Raw genomic sequence first — 21,804 nt, 5'->3', positions numbered from 1 at the left:
TCGATTGTTTATTATGTTTACTCATTATATAAAAACAAATTTTTATATGAATGTCAAGTGCGTTCTTTTTTCAGTAATTTTGTAGTTTATAAAGCTAATTGGTATCTATAAAATAAAAACTCCTAATTTATAATAAATTAAAAAGAAATTGTACACAGAGATGACTATGAATTACAGGTAAAGTAATTAGTAGCAGAATAAAATGAATAACTAAATATTATTTGTCATAAGAATTTATGAAAATTTACCAACCACATTTACGTCAACGAAAATAAAATTGAAAAATATGTGTAGTTAGGAAAATATAGTCAAATTTATTCAATGAGGGATAATAAGCAAAGGTTCCCGACCCTACGTAACTACAAATGAAACCCTAACATATTCACAATAATCATTGCGTTCATAAAATTGAATATGAAAGATTTTTTTTGTGAAGTGGAAAAATTACATTAGTATAATTTTGTGTTATAAGTTATTTCAGATTTTTATAAAACTGGTACCTTTGGAGTTAGTCGCAATCTAATTAATTTTTACGTTTCAATCCTCTTTTGCCTTAACTTATTACAGTTTTATAAGGTTATATTTATGAAGAAAAAAAGAACAGGTAGACTAAATTTGTTTTATTTATTTTAGATTCAAGTTATTTTTAAATTTAAGTTGGACGAGAAAGGAATGACGTTACAGAAAGCTATCTTCTGGTAAGCTATTAGGCTTTCACTGTTACTTGTTAAAAGTAAAACTTTAGTTATTAGCAACATGGTCAATCTACTATGTAAAGAAACTGCCTAAGGACATATCCACTTCCTCAATCAAAAAATTAAGTAAAAATTAAATATTTTGGCATTGGTAGAAACATTTAAGTACGAAAAAATGCCTGGTACGTTTGAATTTTTTATGAGAAATGTTAAAATTTGAAAGCTTTGTAAAGGATCACTTTGTTTTCCGCTGTCAATCTAGACCCTCGTTTTGAAATACGTCAGGTATAAAACAAATATTAAACACGTCTGCAGTTCCTTACAGGTCAAGGAAAAGCCAGACGGCAATAAATTATAGAATTTTTTTATTTCATTTTTGTACTTAGTATATATGTTTTCCTTTCAGCTTTATACCGATATAAAAACCGAACTTTAAGAGGTCAAAACTATACTACAACAGTCTCTGAACCACTGACCGTGTCTTAAATATCTTCTACAAAAAGTTAGTTCACTAAAGACCTTTTCTTCATAGTAATGTTCGGATTTCCGTGGCGTGTAAGATTTGCTAAGTTTGGAAGTTTAGTAAGGAGCTACTTAAGTATTTCGAACAAGCATACATACGTATAGATGATAAATACCCTTTTAGTTTGGAACGCTTTTGATATTTGTATGCCACAAGGAAGAAGGCTTTCTGCTATCTTTATAATTGACCCTTATAATTATAACATTTATTTTCCTCATACCATCTTGCTTTTAAATTATAATATAAACAATTAAATCATAATAATAGTAATAGAAATACAAGATGATTATTAAAAAGCTTTTATAAAGTTATCGTCTGTGTTTCTTTGTTAAAGCTATTAAATTAATACTTAAAACCTTTAAAAAGCGTATTAAGAAATTAACGTCATTGAATATTTAGGACAATTTTGTAACAAGCTCAGCGCGTGAACCAATTCTCCTTTTGGTGAAAGGTTATATTACATTGCCTTATTTCCTTTCATCAGTATCTTGCACCAACATATGATTTATTTATCAAATAAAACTTATAAAATTAAAGGAAAATAATTTAAATTATATTAAAAATCCTTTGACAAACAAAGAAAACTTTCATAATTTTTTCATACTCTCAAATTGTTCATGTATAAATTATGGATTATTTGGATTAGAAAACGCTATGATGTCCATGCTAAATGTCCATTAACGTTTTTTATTGAATTTAATTCAAGGAATTATAAAAAATATATATAGTTCTTGAATTGTGATCTTCATTCTGGTAATCTGTGTAATGAGAAGCTTTGTGCCAATTTTAAAAGTATGTAAGATATACTGTATAAGATAGTATAAACCTTATGCAAATATGTTATTACAAACTTGGAAGTGTTACACAACTTATGTGAAAATTAAATACTTGACGCCAAAAGCTACTAGACAAGCGCTGATCCCTGTTAATTCTGTGGTCTATAGGAAAACATATCAAGTCTTTTTAAAACTACGCTCAAAATGAGTACATTTTAAACAAGATCACTTTTTATCTCGGTGTTCAATGTGTGTTAAGATATTCATGTATAAATTGTACATGGACTTTCAAAGATGGTAGCCTGCTATTTATTGGAATTGATACGGTATCGTATCAAATGAAAGGATTTTTGCTTAGAATAGAGAAAAAAAAATCAAACTTTTAATTTAAATAAAAACAGTGCTTTTCCTTCTTTAGAAACATATTTAATTGTGACTTTACAAGTAACGGTTAATTTGTAAATATTTATCATACAGTTTTCCTTTCTATTTCTGATTTATTTTACCATAATTTTTTCAACTAGCGTATTGTTTGTTTAAATATTTGAAGTTAAAAATTACATAGTTAATTAATATTTAAAGGAACAATATATGTATAATAAGTAATTATTATTTGAAAATTTTAATATCCTTTTGATAATGCTTATTAATCATTATAAAATATTTAAACGCTTTTACACATCAAAACGTTATATCTAGATTTCATATTCATTCGCTAACTGTAAGTTACTAATACAAATCCACAAGCTTCTTTCAACTATTTTTTTTTTAAATATAGTTGATAGTTTTTTCTTATCCACAAATTTATACATGTATTTCATAAAAATATATATCCGTGTTCAGAAAAATCTCCATACAATTAAAGAGCGAATTCATTAAGCTTTGTCTTACGATGAGTTCAAACGTTTAAAAATTAAAATAGTATGTCAGATAATGTAAATGGTTTAATAAAAGAGTTGGTTTATCATATCACTTTATACTACGACCAGCCAATTGATCGCAATGGTCACAAGGGGTGCATCTGGCTAACATTTACAAACATAACTCTTAAACATAATCTACATAAAAGCACATATTTAGGCTATTCTTTGATTGCTGATTGTACAAAACGGTTTATCAGTAATCTAATTTGTTTGTTATCGTGTAGCTCGTCTTTTAAGATTCGTAAACCTATTGGTTTCTCTTTTGTGATTTCATAGTGACAATAATGACTAAATTAAATTAAAAAATATATACAAAGAAAAGACATGAATTTCAATTCGTGTATTTTCAACACAAATTTACTTTAGCACATTTTTCAATAAATAAGAAAATCATTAATTAAGTCGATTTAAAAGAAATGATATTTTTATACCAGTGTATGAAAATGTAATGTAATTCTATGTAGGAGGTATCTGAGGCTTAAGAGTGAGAGTAACAAACTAATCCACTTCACTGAACCTCAAGGAGATTAATACAGAAGTATTGGAATCGTATAATGAAAACATGATTACAAACATTACTTTATCGGATTATTATTGATTAATATTTGTGTCTAAAATAAGAACGAATATTAAACCATTTTGGTGATTTTTATTTTTATTTTATACCTTAATACATAATATATCAATAATCATGTTATCACTGGATTCCTAAAATAAATATTATTAATCAACTAGAAAATATCAGTTTGAAAGTCAAACTTTTTATTCACATAATTAAAAAAAATGTAATATATAGCAAGACTATCGATATTATTGTTGATGAAAAAATATGTTTGTTTTTTAACCAACATTGAATGCTTTGATGGAAAGCGTCAAATTTTGTATTGCAAAATGTTATATAATCTTGCACATAATCATAATTATCTAGGAATAAAGAATGAGCTTAATTATAAATAAATAGAAAGAGTGAAAAGAAAAAAGTAAAATTATTTATTGTATAGTTATAAAAACTATTTTGCCTTTATAGATCTAACTACTTTATAAATATTAATAACATTGTATTTGTCATAATAAACTACGAATAAACCTAAAAACATTATGAGTACAGGTACACGGTATTGCTGAACCAAATGCATTATTAAGAACTTTTTCCAACTATTGATTTTTTTGCATAATATTGAAATACATTTGAAAGAAAAGCATTTCTGTGTCTGTTTGAATACATTCACAAACTTCAATAAAATGGTTCGAGGGAAATTGATTTAGGAGAGCATTGTTTATAAAATAGAAAAGAACTTTTTACGCTGTAAATTTTTATGCATTGTACTTTTCTCTAATTGCATCACTTGTAGATTGCGTGATAGTTATTTTTATGATTTTTTCACTGCAAAAGTAACATCTGGTATAAAACAATAAAATACTATTAGTATTATACCAGAGTAGAAGGTTATTATAGAAGCATGAAAATGAAAACGTCATATCATTATATAAATTGTTTAAAGAAAGTTATTTACATATTTGCCTTTTTATGACACTTTTACCTGTTTCATTTAAATAAAAAAATGTGTTATGAAATATACATATATTTATGAAAATTAAAAAACTTAAAAAGGTATAAACATGGAAGCATATTTTGTCAAATTAACTTATAAATTTTCAGTAAGTACAACATACGAAGTTCATCAGTACATCTGAAAAATAAATTGTTATCAAATAATAACAACGCTGTACTTAACCCGTTTTAATTATAAATGTTTATTTGTCTGGGGTTTGAAATAAAATGTATTTACATTTCACATAAATATTATACACAAAAATTTACTATTACAATTATAATTAAAGATCTGTGACTAAAGCACTAAAGGATAAAGTAGTATGCCAGTCAGAGCTGTGAGTAGAGGTAAGCAGCGCTGGAGCGGCACAGGTGCGGAGCAATACGCACGGGATTGTTGACTGCACGCTGCCACGTCCTGTGCCAGGACCCACGCCATTCGCCGCAACAACGCCCCTGCCGAGGCCGAACACGCGCGTCCAGCACGACTAACGCATGATAAGAACGCGTCGCGGGCACTGATGCAACAAAGAGTACCCATTTTAATCTTTAAGAACTTGCACTTAGTGACCATGTTATATAATTTAAAGGTACTTATTGTAGTGATTTGACATATTTGAAGGTTGTAAAAAAATAAAATAAATATAGTTTTATCTGCCTTTTAGGGATTGATCTTCCCTAATAAATTTTCTGTATCTTTATTCAAAACTTGAGATATACGTTTGTACTGTTTATTACAATCACCAAAGGGCATAAAGAAATATAAAATAATTTTAAATATGTACCTATGTTTTGGTACCTGGAATGATTTTATAGATAAAACGTTCTAAATACTTTATATATAGATTTTTGTAATTAATATTACAAACTTAATAATTTTTTATTACCTTTGCTTTTTTCACACACCATTTAATTTCATCTTTTGAGATTCTTAATGAATCAATCAATTTCAATTATTGAAGTAAAAAAATAAGCACATATACAGAATCACAGAGGTCGATAAACTTCTTTTGCTGTAACTAATTTGAAGTGGGGTAAAAAAAGATATGCACATAACAGTTTTAGAAAATCAATGTTCTTTAACAGTTCGTCTATCGAGAAATTAGGTTTTCAAAACCATGTAAAATGCTCACTACAACAAAATTTGTAATCGCTCAATTAATATTATCCATAGGCGTATAAAACAAAAACTTCATATTTTCACTTCTCATATTAAATAATATCACAAATTATTTTATATCTCTATACATAATATGTCTATAATCATAAGATAAGTAAGGCGCCAGCTTACTTTTACAAATTATTTAAAAAACATTATAAAAAAAATATTTTTCCAAATTTCCTAAAAACCGATACGGATGAAATGACCAAATAATATCAAGAATGCCACTAGTAAACTTTTTATCTCTATAATTGTCGCAAAAGACAGATTAAACATGAGATTAAACAGATTAAACATGATTAATTTTCTTTAATTTAAGATAATAAGGAGACTTGGAAAGCCTCCCCTAAAATATTAAGTATATAGGCAATTAATGAATCGAAGCAATACACCTGTAGAAGCGGATAATAGGAGCGCTTAGATATATCTCTATCTAAAATACAATTGCTTGACGTAGCGTGCTCAAATTGATGACAGTCCTAATCAAAAATTATTCTTTTTTATTACCAACACAACTCAGCATTCTTGTTGAAGTAGACAATGTGGTTAGAGCGCTCGGAAATCTCTCTTGCAGCTAGTTGCAGCTCGTCTACACATCGTGACCAGTCTGTTGACACCAGCAACCAACACGACGGCTCCTTCAAAAAATCTATCAAAAACCCATCAAAGTTAAAATAATTTATGATGAAAGAATTTTTTTTATTTATACAATATTTTATCATTAGGTATCTTGAAAAATGACAGTCATTACAGAATCACATCTAGCCAATTGGACCATAGCCAGTGTATTTATGGAGTCTTTTGGAAAGTAATATTATAGATTAACATTACTTTCATAATTTTACTCAGTAACAAAAAACCGTGTCTGGCAGATATATCAAAGGATTAAGGCAAAAAGTATAAGTAGTTGCGAGTAAATTCTGGATGATATGTCAAACGAAAAGATTATATTCAGATTTTCGGAGTTCTTGAAATTAAAATGTGAAAGTATATAAAAAAAGTACCATGAATGGCACATGAAGAACGTGCTACGTAATTATTACGTAAATATTTTTCAGATTACCTACTACTATCTTTATCTGTATAGATAAAATAAATGAAACTTCATTGAAAGCCTACGCATTGCTTAATAAAGATCTGTAGTAATTTGTTATAACTGTTTAAAAATATTTATTAAATGAATTAAGTGAAAGTAGTGAAATTAATATTTATTTTACAAATCAACAAATATAATTTCAATAAAATTAATAATTTTACTTGTGTTGCGATCTTTTTTTTTTTTCTTGTAATAGCAGCTGTTAGCCTTGCACGTTTGATAGCGTTAATTTAGGAATCTGTATGTAGCAAAATAACTTTGGATAAGACGATTTGTTATTTTTTTTCTATGAGTATGCTGATCTTAAATTGATGTTGTTTTAGGATGTAGGTGTGGGTTAAAGATTGTAAAATTTTTGTTTTTAAGATAACAACCAACTTCCCTTACAAATACAAAAATAGTCATACTTTTACTACCAAGACTTAAAATTTTTGATCTCGTTATTGTGTTGAAAAATTTATGAATCACAATCCAAATATGTCTATATCCCGTTTTCTCTATAAATATTAGATTTACAATACATTTCTTTACACTATTACATTTCAATGCTTTGTTTGTTAATGTTTCCAAAATAATTAAAGGTAATTTGAATGTTTATTGTGTTTTTAGATTTTGCTTTTTTTTTCGGTATATAAATTCAGTTTCTTTAAACTGTCTTTTGCCTTAAAACATATGTATATCGCTACCATAACTAAGCTGTGGCTTAAATATTCTTCGAATCTTATTTATTATATTGTGTTACCGACATATTAATCCTTGATATGGAATATCATATTTTGCTTGTTAAATGACGTTAAAATTAATTATAACTTCTAAATGTATTAAATTATGACTATTTAACTTATATCGATTTAAAGGAAATGTTTTACCGATATATTTTTGTAAAGTGATAGTTTTCTTTACGTAGGGTATTATTTTATTTTGTTTTTGAGTATGGTATGATTTTTAAATGGAACTCTATCGGTCACTCGCTGTTAGATACCGATCGAGACGGTAGTACTTGAAAATATAAAATCATTTTTAAAGTATCAAGGTGTTTTCTTGTAATCGACTCATCAGGTTATGGCCTACGAAGTGCTAGTCAAAGCGCTATTAGAATAATATACTCCCAAATACAGTTCCTGAGCGTAATCGAAAGGAGTGTATATTACAATTGTAATAAAACGGATAATGAGATCTAAGATTTTCGCGAGTATTCATTTAAATGAAACTAGTATTATTCGGATTTACTACGCGGATACGCGTACGGATCCGCGTAGTAAATCCGAATAATACTAGTTTCATGTAATAAAACGGATTTTTTTTTCTTTTAATAAACCTGGACTATGAAGTCCAGAACGAATAAAAAGAGTTGAAGTAAATGTCTACATTCAAAGTGTTAAACGGATTATAACTTAAAGAACTAACGATCCTTCCATCAAAATAAGGATGCTTGTAGATAGTTGCTGAAATGAAAAGTCCTAAAACAATTGAGACAAACTCAACTATAATACCTGCACAGATTTATATGATGAATTTTTGTTGTAATTATGTGTCTGTTTTTATAACTGGTGATATAGATACCACCTAATGCAAAAAGAACACCCAAATCTCTGAAACTCGTCTCCTCTGACAGTACTGTTTACATAAAGTTGTTTGTAAGCCTACAAGAGTAAGTAATACCAGCCAGTCCCTATTAGATATAATAAGTTGCATAAGAGATTTATTACCCAAACTCGTAATCGTAAAACGTAATGATGATTGGTGTGATCATGCATTTGACACTCCTCAATTGCAATACCCTTTCTTTGCAAAGACTCATTACTTTTCCTCCTTATTATATAAATACAATTAAAATTAAAGCTCTGTGAAATTCAATATTGCATACAAATGAATAGATGCTTTGGAAAACGTTTGATATCATGGCATGGATTCTTTATTGAAAAATATTGATATTCCAAGTATAAAACTTCTGTATGCACATGATTTAAATGTTTTTTTTTTAATCAGACAAAGAACCTTATAAATATTTGAGTTCTCTAAATGTTAAGTACATGATTACATTTTAGCATATCTTTTATATATTGCATTTACACTTTAGATATTCGATATATTTACTTTTGGCACGAAATGGAGATGATATATAACTATTCGTAAAAATGAATTAAAACCTTCATGACCCCAACAATGAGGAATATTAATAAAGATTTCATTGGTATATTTCACGGTCAAGTTATCGTGATTTAGCCTTGAACATAAATGTAAGTCAAGAGTAAAAAAATAATGGTCTATTATCCGAAAGAAAATACAACCTATTAGATACTACCTATTAAACTACCCATTAATTTACTACCTAAGAAAATAGCTATACCTATTGTAACTAAAACGGACATGTTGAAGTAACCAAAAATCTTAGTCATTTGGTTGATAATTTGTAGCCTTTCAAACTCAAATACAAGAAAAAATTAGAATATGTTATGGGCCCTTAAAGATGCTGTCTAGATTTTTTTCATTGAAATTATTATGCTGTTATTTGTAGGTAGTGTTTTTTGCTTTACTTATGTGTAAATATACGTACAAACTTATTCTATCAGCTTTTGCGTTTCTTGCAACAAAGTTATTAGTAACATTGTACAGAAAATCGTTTCTTACATAAAACCCGCTACCAGAATACTCACACATCTAAATGATATTAACATGACTATTGCCTAAAGTTTAAATTAAACTCTGTTATTATTGAACGCGCGCCATGTTGAAAGCCAACCTATTTATTTCATAAACACAGACGACTACTAAACTTTATTTTGATAACATTTTTGTATTCATAACCTTATTATACTCCATCTTGTTGTTCAATCTTTTGAGGTAGAATAAGATTTTATGCTAGGAAGGATATTCAACCACCAATCTTAATAGAGTCTAAACAAATTAATTTAAAAAAAAATGCAATGCAATGTCTCTTAAGATACAAGATATTAGAATCTAATTAATCAAGAATAAAATAAGTTTAAGTTTTGAGACATATACTGTGAATATAAAATTTGTTTATTGAATTTGAGTATCACAAATATGTGGAACGCTATTTTGAATGTAACTTTATTTTTGTAATCATTTTGTTCGGGGTCTACATAAAAGCGGTTTTATATGCATATTACTTATTTTCATTTACATTTACAACTCTACAGAAATTTTCAATTTGTTAAAAAAATTAAATTTTATAAACTGAAATCAATTGAATAACAGTCAGCAATTTTGATTTATTTGCTTTATTTTTATTTTTGAATGAGATGATACATTGTTTTTTTTATCATTTTAGTACAACTGTTTAGATTAAGTACATATTCTTTGATAATATTATTTTGGATGTAATTTTGTTCAGTAAAAAAAAATCAAATATTCTCTTACCTCTACGTAGAGCTGTGTCATTGCTACACAAATAACGCATAAGCGCTCGTGCTCCTCCGATTTGCTGCTGAATTATCTTTTGTCCATCCGTTGGCAGACAACGTTTAATCCATGTATCCATACATTTCATGCCCGTATGATAAGCTCTGTACGACAATTTTACTTTTTATTACAATTAATCCGTAATAGTTTCTCTTAATCAAATTAACGACTTTTTAGTAACATACATATCATATTTATTTTATTATAAGAAATCTCGCATCTGTAGTAACTTAGCCATTTCACACAATATTTTAACGCTCACGTTAGTGCACTAAAAAGTATGTATTTTTAATTTTACTAACAACTTCTTTGTTATTATTATAATAAGTATTAAATACTCTTAACGTTTAAACATGTCATCGTTTGATTCCTAACCACTGACGACCACTTCTATGAAATTTAATTAAGCTTTGCTAATATTCGATAGTTAATTTGCTGAAACAATTTTCTATTTCATCTTAGTAATTAGCGAATGTCACTTCCAACTTCGCATGAGTGGTCGTCCTGAAGACGGCTGAAACTGTGAATTAGTAAATAGAATACAAAAAAGTAATAATTACTTTTTAATATATTGTTATATAAGTAACTTTTCTATAGTCGTCTTCTCTCACATAAAACTAAGAACTAAGACTTTAATTATCTTTATATAAAATTATAATCATTAATAAGATTAACTTTACGAAAAAAAAAACGCCAACAAGTCCTGTGTCTTGAAACTTACATACTTTACGAGCACTTGTGAGTGTTTAATGGTCCGTTGTGTTTTATAAAACTTTATTAGATGCGACTTTTTAAAAAAGACATCTTAATTTTTGGAAAACCTCGGTTAAAAAATCGACTAACTGTATTTTCTCTTCATTTTATATGTATTAGTTCTTACAAGCAATGGTTATCAAGCTCGTCCTTGTTCTTGGGTAGCCCGATTTGCGTTCGAGGTGTTGCGTCGACACAAAACTTCAGCTCCTGAAGGTCACAGCTGTCTTCGCTTGTGTGAGCACCATCTATACCAAATTATATACGACAAAAGTGAAACTCGATTTTGGTCCCCGTTAATTGTTCTAGCGGGTAATAGAATTATAAATTTAGAAAGATATTATATTTCTTTATGATTAAGAACAGGAAGTAGTTTGTCTTTTAATAATATTCTGGATTTCCTCTTTTAAGACACTTTAAATTGAACTTTAAATAGAACTCATTGTTTCTTTGTAATTAGGTACTGCTAAATGTCAGCCATAGCTGTATATATTCGAACAAAAATGTACAAGAAATGTAACGTAGTCAAACCATTAAAGGAAAATATATGTCGGCGTTAATGATAAATATGTAATAATTAAAATAATACTAATTATTACTCAATTGATTTGTTGGTTTCGTTAAATAACTTTTGATTGTAAATAATAATTTTAGTTTTATTTAGAAGTAAAACGACTCAGACTTCATCCACCAATCAGTGAATCAGGTGAGTTGTGAAGGGAGGGGACGGCTCCTATATAAGCCGGGCTAATCGTCGATGAGCCAGTGGTGGTTCGGCAGCCGTCCTGTTCACAACTCATAATTGTGGTCAAGGGATCCGCCTGAATCATCTACTTATTTTAATAAGTACTATAAATGGAGGATAATTCTCTCAACCGTGAGACTTCAGAGCCACCTAGCTCGCCCATACTCCAGTCGCGAGCCGACATCAGAAGTGGGATGGATCCAGCAGGTCCATCCTCTCACGCAAAAGGAGGAAATGTGCCAAAGAACTCGGATACCCTTCGGGCACTGATCAGCTTTGTGGAAACATTATCTAACCAACAACAGGCCAGTATGCAAGCAAATGACGATTTCCTTTCAGGTTTACTTTTCAATTTGATTTCAGCAAAGGCCAAGGTTAAGTGACATCTATATCGCATCGTTTAAACCAGACGGGAACGTGCTTATAAGGGACTGGTGCTCCATGTTGACCAAGCAAAAAAATCACTGGAATATAAGTGACTCTGAAATTTGTACCAAAATAGCTGGATTGTTAGAAGGCTGAGCTAAAACCATTGGGGATACATGGCCTGTCAAGTCATCAGTGTGGAAGGACACGCGGGAAGCTTTAATACAAACATTTGAACCTGAAGCGAGATACTCTAATGACATATTAAAACTAAGAATTTCAGGTTGGACACAGCGCATCCAGCATCCAGTTAAACCCATAACAAAGGCGTGGCAGATCTGGAAACGCGTAATAAACAGCAATAAGGAGAAGGATGCTGTTGAAGCGGTAATTGGCTGTGTAGATAATGAATACTTGCGGCTTCGTCTTTTGTCAAGTGTGAAAATGCTGGGCATATTCAGACAAACTGTAACAAAATAACCGATATTGTGAGTGATTCTCAACCATTGTTGAGTTCAAGTTCTAGTTTCGACAGATCGGAAGGATCCAAAACCACGTGCAATTACCGCGGCAAAAATACGGAAGTATGTAGAATCTACATGTTTCGGAAAAGGTTAGTGAAGTTTCAAACAAGGTCGACTTATTGAGGGAACATAGCGGAATGTTGACTCCAATGAATATAAACGTGGGCAACTTTAACTGCGTGGCATTCTACGACAGCGGTGCTTCCCGGTTTTTGGTAAGACGGTCGCTGGGCTCTTCCTTTCCATGAAAACGAGAGTAATGTCTATTGATGTTCAAGGGGTGGGCAGGGGGAGCGTTCCAATATTGTCGTGTCAACGGGTTAAGACTTTGTGCAATTGTTGAAGATCATGAAACTCTTTGTGACGTTTTAATTGTTGCAGATTTGGTTGTAGGAACAGGACTGACTGTGCTCATTGCGGAGGAGGGTGCTGCTGTGGTAAGACATTCTACTATTGATACAGCGTTAACTTTTGAAATACCCTTTCCAGATATTGACACCGATTTGGCCAGCGAGGCGGAGATTAGGGAGTTGAAGGGTCTTTTGGCCAAATACTGTGCTACATTTGCTACCGGAATACCAAAAGCCAAAGTGGGGACAGGAGGTTGACACAAACAACTCAGGGACCCACTTGGAGTGGTTTCAAGACGACCTTATAGGATGGCACCAATGGAGCGAAGGAGGGTTAAAACTATTATTGTAGATTTAATTGCCAGTGGTGTGATCCGTGTAAGTGCTTCTAATTTCGCAAGTCCTGTGGTTCTCGTCAGGAAGGGGAGTGGCGAGGATAGGATGTGCACGGGTAACCGTGAACTTAATGTAAACACTATTTCTATCAAGCTTTCATTGCCCTGGATGGACTCTACGAATATACGGGAATGCCTTTTGGATTAACTGGCGCTCCGGAAGTGTTCCAACGGGCAGTCATGACTGCTCTGCGGTTGTTACTGGATAATATTTTGGTCTATATGGATGACGTCTTGATAAAATGTCAGAGGGTTTGCAAGCTCTTGAAGGGGTTTTGGCTGCTTTGACAGAGGTTGGATTTTCAAAAAAAAAAAACGCGGGAAGGTGTTCCTTCTTTAGAACAGCAATTAATTGTCTCGGTGACCTGATATCAAATGGTGCTGTGTGCTGTGGGTCCGAGAGGGGTCGAAGCGCTCTAGAGGTCTCCTGTGCCAGCCCGTGTTAGGTAAGTACGTCAATTTTGTGGATTAGCAGGTTACTTTATACGTTTTATACCATCATTTTCCGAACGTGTATTACCACTTTATAATTTGACCAAGAAGGATGATAAATTCGAAATGACAGCTGAATGTGGAAATACCAGACTTGACGTAGTTCGGCGTCTAACCTTGGCACCAATACTAACCATTTTGAAGATTGACTAAACGAACTATATACGGATGCAAGCAGTACAGGTCTTGGCGCTATCCTTATCCAAATAAACGAGGGTAAGCAACATCAAATAGCATATACGAGTATGAGAATAACGATTCTAGAAAGTCATTACCACGCTTATGAATTAGAAGCTCTTGCAATAGTACACGCCGTAAAACACTTCAGACAGTACCTTTATGGAAGATATTTTAGTATAGTCACTGACTGTAATGCCATAAAATCTTTATCTCATGAACTTTTACCAAGAATTCACAGGTGGTGGTTATTTTTAAAACATTACAATTTCAAAATTGAATATCGACAAGATTTTTCAGCAGAAATCGTATTATGTGTATTAACTTAATTCAAAACATAGATCCATGGCTTAAGGTCGAACAGCGACGTGATGCTGATCTTGCCGTGTTAATTAAAAAAATTTGGAAGTGGCGACACGATGACCGCTTAACGTCTTCATGACCTTGTTTTGGAGCGTAAATACCAGAATGAAGAACCAGGATCCAAAAAATGGAAGCATGTAGTTCCCAAATAATATCAGTGGAGCATTTTTAATTGCTATCATAATGCTCTGGAACACTTCGGGTAAGAGAAAACTTGTCAAAAATTCGTGAAATTTATTGGTTTCTTGAAATGTCCACAACCGTAAGGCGATTTATTGATAATTGTGCCATTTGCAAAACGAGCAAAAGATGATCAGGAGCCAAACATATACAAATGTATCCTACAGAGAAGAAACCTATCCCATTTGATACGATTCGCATAGATGCAACGGGGCGCCTTGCTAAGAAACATGATAAAAATGAATGTGATCGTAATAATCGATGCTTATACAAAATATGTAAGCTTGACTTACGCAACTAATAAGACAGCAACCATGATGCTTCGTGCACTGGAATACGTGGTTTCGTTATTTAGGACACCTAGACAAATAATTAGTGATCAAGATACAGCTTTTAAAGTCGAATTTGAATTTTGTAAATTTCATTGTGTTTATCAACATTACATAGCTCCTGGCGTAAGTCGCAATAATGGACAAATTGAACGTGTAATGGCAGTAATCAAAAATGGGTTAACGATTATACGAAACTACGGAACTAAGGATTGGAAGAAAGGTTTGAATTCTCTCGAACTAGCAATTAATTGCACTAAGCACAAAACTACGAATGTTTGTCCTATAAAAGCTCTAACTGGAAGACAGTGCGCAGTACCTGTAGAACTACTTACGTTAATAAACGAAGATGAAAGGATAGTAAATTGAAGTCAACTCGATGATTACATTAAGAAGAAAATTAACGTTAGGAGAACTCAAGATAAATCAAAGGAAAGGCTAAAGTAAAGGAAAGGTTAAAGTTATAAGATTGGAAAAGGGTGAGATTGGATTAGATCTTAAATACCCTGATGCATATGAAATCAAAAAAAAATATTGCCTAACGATTGATATCAAATTAAGATAGTTGGAAGAGGAAAAAAAGGGGTTTCTCACGAACAACTGCGGTTAGCTCCAATACCAGATGAAAATGCAATAATTACAGGATTCCGTGTCGGCGTTGGAAGATTTGTCAGTTGTTGAATAAAGCATAACTCGAGTAGAAGTTGCGCAGAAGTTGCTGATCAAAGTTTCACACAAAATACTAATTCTATCAATTCACCAAAAGATTAAAAGTTTGCAGTTTTACGCTTTTAAATTTTGTTGAGGACAGGGTCCTCCAAAATCATGGGTTGTATAGATTTTGTTGAGGACAGGGGCCTCCAAAATAAATGTTTTGTATAGATTTTGTTGAGGACAGGGGCCTCCAAAATAAATGTTTTGTATAGATTTTGTTGAGGACAGGGGCCTCCAAAATAAATGTTTTGTATAGATTTTGTTGAGGACAGGGGCCTCCAAAATAAATGTTTTGTATAAATTTTGTTGAGGACAGGGGCCTCCAAAATAAATGTTTTGTATAGATTTTGTTGAGGACAGGGGCCTCCAAAATAAATGTTTTGTATAGATTTTGTTGAGGACAGGGGCCTGCAAAATAAATGTTTTGTATAAATTTTGTTGAGGACAGGGGCCTCCAAAATAAATGTTTTGTGTAGATTTTGTTGAGGACAGGGGCCTCCAAAATCATGGGTTGTATAAATTTAATTCATGGGTTGTATAAATTTCGTTGAGGACAGGGGCCTCCAAAATTATGGGTTAAATAGATTTTTTTGAGGACAGGGACCTCCAAAAATATGACTTAAATAAATTTTACTGAGGACAGCCGGTTTCAAGATTTTAGAAGCAAAGTTGAGCAGTTGAGCAGAGGAACCTCCAAATTTTGTTGAATAGATTTTTTAATAGGTCGAGGGCGACCTTTGTGCAGAATGGCCGTGTCGGCGTTAATGATAAATATGTAATAATTAAAATAATACTAATTATTACTCAATTGATTTGTTGGTTTCGTTAAATAACTTTTGATTGTAAATAATAATTTTAGTTTTATTTAGAAGTAAAACGACTCAGACTTCATCCACCAATCAGTGAATCAGGTGAGTTGTGAAGGGAGGGGACGGCTCCTATATAAGCCGGGCTAATCGTCGATGAGCCAGTGGTGGTTCGGCAGCCGTCCTGGTCACAACTCATAATTGTGGTCAAGGGATCCGCCTGAATCATCTACTTATTTTAATAAGTACTATAAATGGAGGATAATTCTCTCAACCGTGAGACTTCAGAGCCACCTAGCTCGCCAGAGCCACCTAGCTCGCCCATACTCCAATCGCGAGCCGACATATATGTTGCATAAATATAAGATTTTTACTGAATTAAATTTATTCTGATTTAATGGCATATCAAATTCATATGGAACATACAAGAAAAATATATTAATATTATATTAATATTCAAAATAATTATATTTTGAATAACTGCTAGTTGGTTCACAGTTGATATATAATATTTGTCGTATATATATTTAAGAAGAAATCTATTTAATCGTTTTGTTAAGGACTTCTGTAGTAATGATGTCTGATTAATATTAGGTAACTGATGAGATTGGAAAATATAATTAATCATAATTAAATTACCTCTTCTCGATATTCTATTGGGCATGTTGAGTTCTCTGTAGACTAAAGATTAGGGAAAATTTTTGATGTACGTATTAATTACCTCTTATGTGACAAGGCATTACCTTCTAACAGACAGAAAACTATGAAGGCATTGAAATCAACGCTTTAATAATTATTATACAATATTACCATTTATAGTTGTTTAGTTTCCAGTTGGCTTATTGTTGATCTTCATCATCATCATCAGATCATTATGAAAATGTGTAATAAACAAAATTGTTTTAGGTATTTTACTATACTTAATCCTTAATTTACATTAATAGATCATATCAATCGTTAAAATGTTAGTGAGTTTGTTAACAGAATCTCATTTTCAAAATAAAAAGTAACATGTTTTTGTTTACACAAATGAATTTTTTTTTACTTTTTATAAATAAACATTTTATACAATGTAGGAAAAGTTGTGGAATTAATATTTATCGTCCCTTTATTTATATTATTCTTTACATGTGAACACATTTAAAGTTTAATATATATTTTACCGATTTTGGGATTTTGTTGTGAAAAATAACACGTATGACTTCAAAACTGGATTTCATAAATAAAAAAGAATGTTTATTTCAACCGTAAAAAGTCGGTGATCTTCTTTGTATGTATGAATAGGATAACAGAAAAACTTTTACTGGTTCTGAAAAATGCAAAATTATTTCAAATATGAAACGGTACTCCTAACTAGTAATAATTATACAACAGACTAGTTAATCCCTTTGTAGCTTAATATACCGTCATAACAATTTTTATTGTATGTTAATGTTTATTAGATTTAGACATATGATTGTTTTGCGTTGTGTCGTGTACTTGTAGGTATTTTTAGGATTTATACCTTCGTGTCTATATTTGCCTCTAACAAATAGTAAATAATTATTATTAGGTACTTTTTAAATATTCATGTTTACCTTTGTATGTATACCTATATACATATATTCGTATATGTATATGTAGATTAAATCAAATAATTAAAAAAATTTTTTGAAGTATTTGAAGTTGGTAAAGGTTTTAAGTAGAAATAACAATAATTAGTCACTGTTGTATACACTACGAAAGATTAAACATTTTTGTAGTATTTAAAAAGACGATAAAAAATAATTTTAATTCTTATTCTGAAAATTTATGTCACCTATGTAAGTCAGAAATGCTGACATACACGAGACGTGGAGATGTACAATGGCTTTAAATAAATAAACGAGTCTAGGTCGTTTAAAGCATTGCTATAAGGAAAAATAATTATAAAAACAGTTGGAGGTAGTGAATAAAACTTCAATCGGCCTTTCCAATAAATTTAGTAAAGCTATTAAGCTTCACAATAAATAGTACTCATGAAGATCGAAATTTTAATTATGTTATACCTTTTTCAACTTCACTTTCAGCAATAGTCCTTATTCACCAAACCTAGTATTGAATATACGGAACGACCTTTTTCTCAGAGTTAAAAAGGTTAAAGAATTACCTGACTGGATTCCGTTTTGGCAGACTGACAATTCCTTTTAGATTTAGGCATAGAAATTTTTCATTAAGATAACATTTAGATATGACCTTTATACAACTCCTCTTTACATTTGTAATGTGATGACATAGAAATATAATGATGTTCAACTGTAGCTGTCAAATAAAACAATGTAGAGTAAAGTTGTGACAAGATAACCTTGTCACTTTATTCCGATGAAGTTGACTAATTTGAAATGACAATGTAAAAGATTACTGCAGTAACAAAGGAATAAAGATTGCTTTTTAACTATATATATAATTTAAAAAAGACTCATAGTTCTCTGAACTTTGCTGTGTCATTCATTTGTTTCCATAAAAATATTAACCTTTTAAATACTTCATATAAATCTTTTCAGAGCAATATAAATCAAATGACACTGAATTGTCAACATTTTAACAAAGATAGTTATTGTCCTTTATCAATACATATTATAAAACAAAGTCCCTCGCCGCGTCTGTCTGTCTGATTGTTCGCGATAAACGGAAAAACTACTGCACCGATTATCAAACAATTACCACAACTCGATAGCGTGATTTTTGAGGAAGGTTTTAGTATAAAATTTGTTAAGTTTTTGTATTTTCTTGTGTATATTAACGATATTTGTTTAAAAAGTCGCGAAAACATGAGCCCTGAGAGCCTTTAAGGAAAACGCTGCGTAAAGTCTTTGAGATATAACAAAATAATATATGGTGGAATTGTGTATCTTATATAGGTCTACAGAAAAGTCCAGGGTGGCATATGTCTATACCTTAAGGATTAATTACTATATCCATTTTTACAACTTTTAAAAATTTGCATTACTAAAGCGTTTATTGGAAAGCTATTTACATAAATATGGTATTAAGTTTTATCAAAATCAATTATTTTTAATTTTCAAGCCTATATCAGTATCTGTAAATTACTTTTTAAATCATTTAAATCGGGCCCACCATTTGAAAGTTATCATAAAATAAGTTTAATAATTCTCAAAATGAAATAGGCTATTTTATATTTTTTGTAAAGAGCCCCTGCGCAGACAGGGCTGGTACCTATTTATAAATAAAATGTATAATATTTTGTTTGAATGTATTTATGTTTACATGTTTCTTTGGAATATTTAATAATTTTAATTTCACAAGCTTTTATTTATCTCCCAGTTAGTTTAGTTTAGTCCCCAGGTTGCATTGGTGGTACTGCGGATAGGCAGGCAATAGGGGGTGCAAATAGGCACGAAGGTGATAACTCCCACATGACCTTAGACTACGACAACGACAGGAAATTAAAAGCAATCTTCTTTTTCTAAAAATAACAATTGTTTTTGAGACAAAATTGTTAAAAGTTTTATACCTACTTTTGGAATTCTTCTGAAATTTTTTCTTTAAATGTAATGTACATTCTCTTACTACAAAACAATTATGTAAACATTAATCAAATTATCATTAAATTAATACTCATTTCTTAATATTCATATTAAAAATTTGTTTTGTTAGAAATTTTAAACACGTTTTAAATTATTCTTATAAATTAAATTCATGGCGTTATTTAATTAAAAATAGTTATAAAGTGAGTGTTCAGATATAATGCAATAAAATGTTACACTATGTGAAAGAATACAAAAATTTCAAATCAATGAATGATCGGAACATATATCACAACACTGCAATGAAAATATTATTTTAATGATCATATTATAGTATATAAAGCTGTTTGAAAATACTAAGAATTAATTAAAAAACTGTCGCTTATGTCAAATGTACGACCATTTGTTTATTCAGTTTTTTTCAAAAATAAAAACCAATTTCTATAGTTAGGATTTATGTCATAATTATGTTTTTTAGCAATTCAACTACGTTTGAAAAGAAATATACATGACTTACCAGTAATTAAGACAGCTAGCAAAATAAAAAACATCATGTTCACGATAATTTTATCAATTATTAAGAAACAATTTTATAATGCGTGTTGATAATACTTTATATAAGTAATAACATTTTAAGTCCGTCCATGGAAAATTCGTTCTTCCGTCGCATAGCAGCGCTCATTCGTATGCGCGGTTCGGGCTTTACTGACGGATCCTCATTCCTAAGTAACTTGCCCGTTAACAGAATCTACACGCCAGATAAATAATTAAGTTAATTACCGCATGTGTCTTGTTCTGTGTTTCTGTACTGGGTGTCAAATTTCTCAGCAATATAATCACTTAAATTGTTATTATAATACTTTGTTATCAATTCTCAGTAAACTTTTTAATAGTTTACGAATATTAAAGACAACAATCAACGTATAATGTGGAGTTGAGATTTCTATTTCCTTAATTTATTTTATATATTTACATTTATTGAATTTAAGATACGAAGCACCAAACAAAGATGACTAAAAATATATTTTGAATAACCTGCTGCAATATGATATAAAACGGGTCAATTTACAGTTTGTTAAGTTTTGTTGTTATATAATCTAAGTTGTCTTTTGATAACGTGTAAATTATTTCCATGAAATAAGTTTTTATACTTAAGCAAATATCCACATTGGTGTCTACTTAGGATGTCTACACTTTTATTATTTTTGTGGTGGTAGATTTTTCATTGAAAATATTACCACTTAGGCTAATTAGCGACCTGTGCCAAAACCTAAGTAATCAAAACCTTGATATCTTGCCACAGACGCAGGGTCTCTAAAAAGTTTAAATCATCTCCTACGTTAGAGTTTGGTGTGTTAAAGAACTAGTGGACCTTATCTTTATGCAGAGAAATTGCCTATACTTATTAGACAGGCATATGTAATATTACCAACGTGAATCAAAACCCTTTTCTGTTATTTCAATTTAGAAAAACGTAATTTCATGTGAGGCTCCCGGTAAGCTTGGACGACGAACGTACATGCCTGTCGATTTACCCACTAAAACAACTAATTGTAATCCACACTGCCATGGTTGATCTTCACGGGATCGCGCGACGCTCTATTCATTCCATAAAACGAACCTCTACCTCTACAAGTGAGTCCTGGGTAACGAAAACGCTGCAACAAAGTAGGTCCAACACGCCTCAACACCTTAAAGAGGTTATTATCAATAAATAACCTCGGCATCACATTTTTCATAAATGTAGATCTTTTTTTCATGTAAGATTATGTGGAATTTCAATACAGGTTTAAGAACGTTAATATTCAGAGCACATGTCCGGTCTTCCAGGTATCTCAATAAAGTGAACTTGGTAAATGGTGGACTAGTATATACGACAGGAGTGTAGATAGTCATTTTATTTTGAATTACTTATACTTTATTTCGTCTATAGAAATCAAGTTTAACATTA

General features: G+C 30.8%; 1 protein-coding gene across 1 annotated transcript; it reads right to left on the bottom strand.

The window, feature by feature from the left end:
* Positions 1 to 4,550: 4,550 nt before the first annotated feature.
* Positions 4,551 to 20,812, bottom strand: LOC116769792 (uncharacterized). Its single transcript, XM_061522627.1, has 5 exons — positions 20,371 to 20,812; positions 11,034 to 11,154; positions 10,112 to 10,257; positions 6,139 to 6,280; positions 4,551 to 4,987 (listed from the first exon to the last, which is right to left on the bottom strand). Exons 1-5 carry the CDS (start codon positions 20,405 to 20,407, stop codon positions 4,768 to 4,770), a joined length of 666 nt encoding a protein of 221 aa, XP_061378611.1. The 5' UTR covers positions 20,408 to 20,812; the 3' UTR covers positions 4,551 to 4,767.
* Between the last annotated feature and the right edge of the window lie 992 nt (positions 20,813 to 21,804).

Source organism: Danaus plexippus, chromosome 14, assembly GCF_018135715.1.
Source record: "Danaus plexippus chromosome 14, MEX_DaPlex, whole genome shotgun sequence".
Lineage (NCBI taxonomy): Eukaryota > Metazoa > Arthropoda > Insecta > Lepidoptera > Nymphalidae > Danaus > Danaus plexippus.
The sequence above is the reverse complement of the archived record's forward strand: the minus strand, read 5'-3'. Positions and strand labels throughout refer to the sequence as shown.

What these genes read in the sequence shown, in the direction of transcription:
- LOC116769792 (XM_061522627.1), bottom strand. Translation starts at nt 20,407, where the DNA reads ATGATGTTTTTTATTTTGCTAGCTGTCTTAATTACTG. An exon ending in GCTAGCTGTCTTAATTACTG is followed by an intron (nt 11,155 to 20,370) that starts GTAAGTCATGTA and finishes AATTTGGTATAG; the next exon opens with ATGGTGCTCACACAAGCGAA. An exon ending in AAGAATGCTGAGTTGTGTTG is followed by an intron (nt 4,988 to 6,138) that starts GTAATAAAAAAG and finishes TTGTTGCATCAG; the next exon opens with TGCCCGCGACGCGTTCTTAT.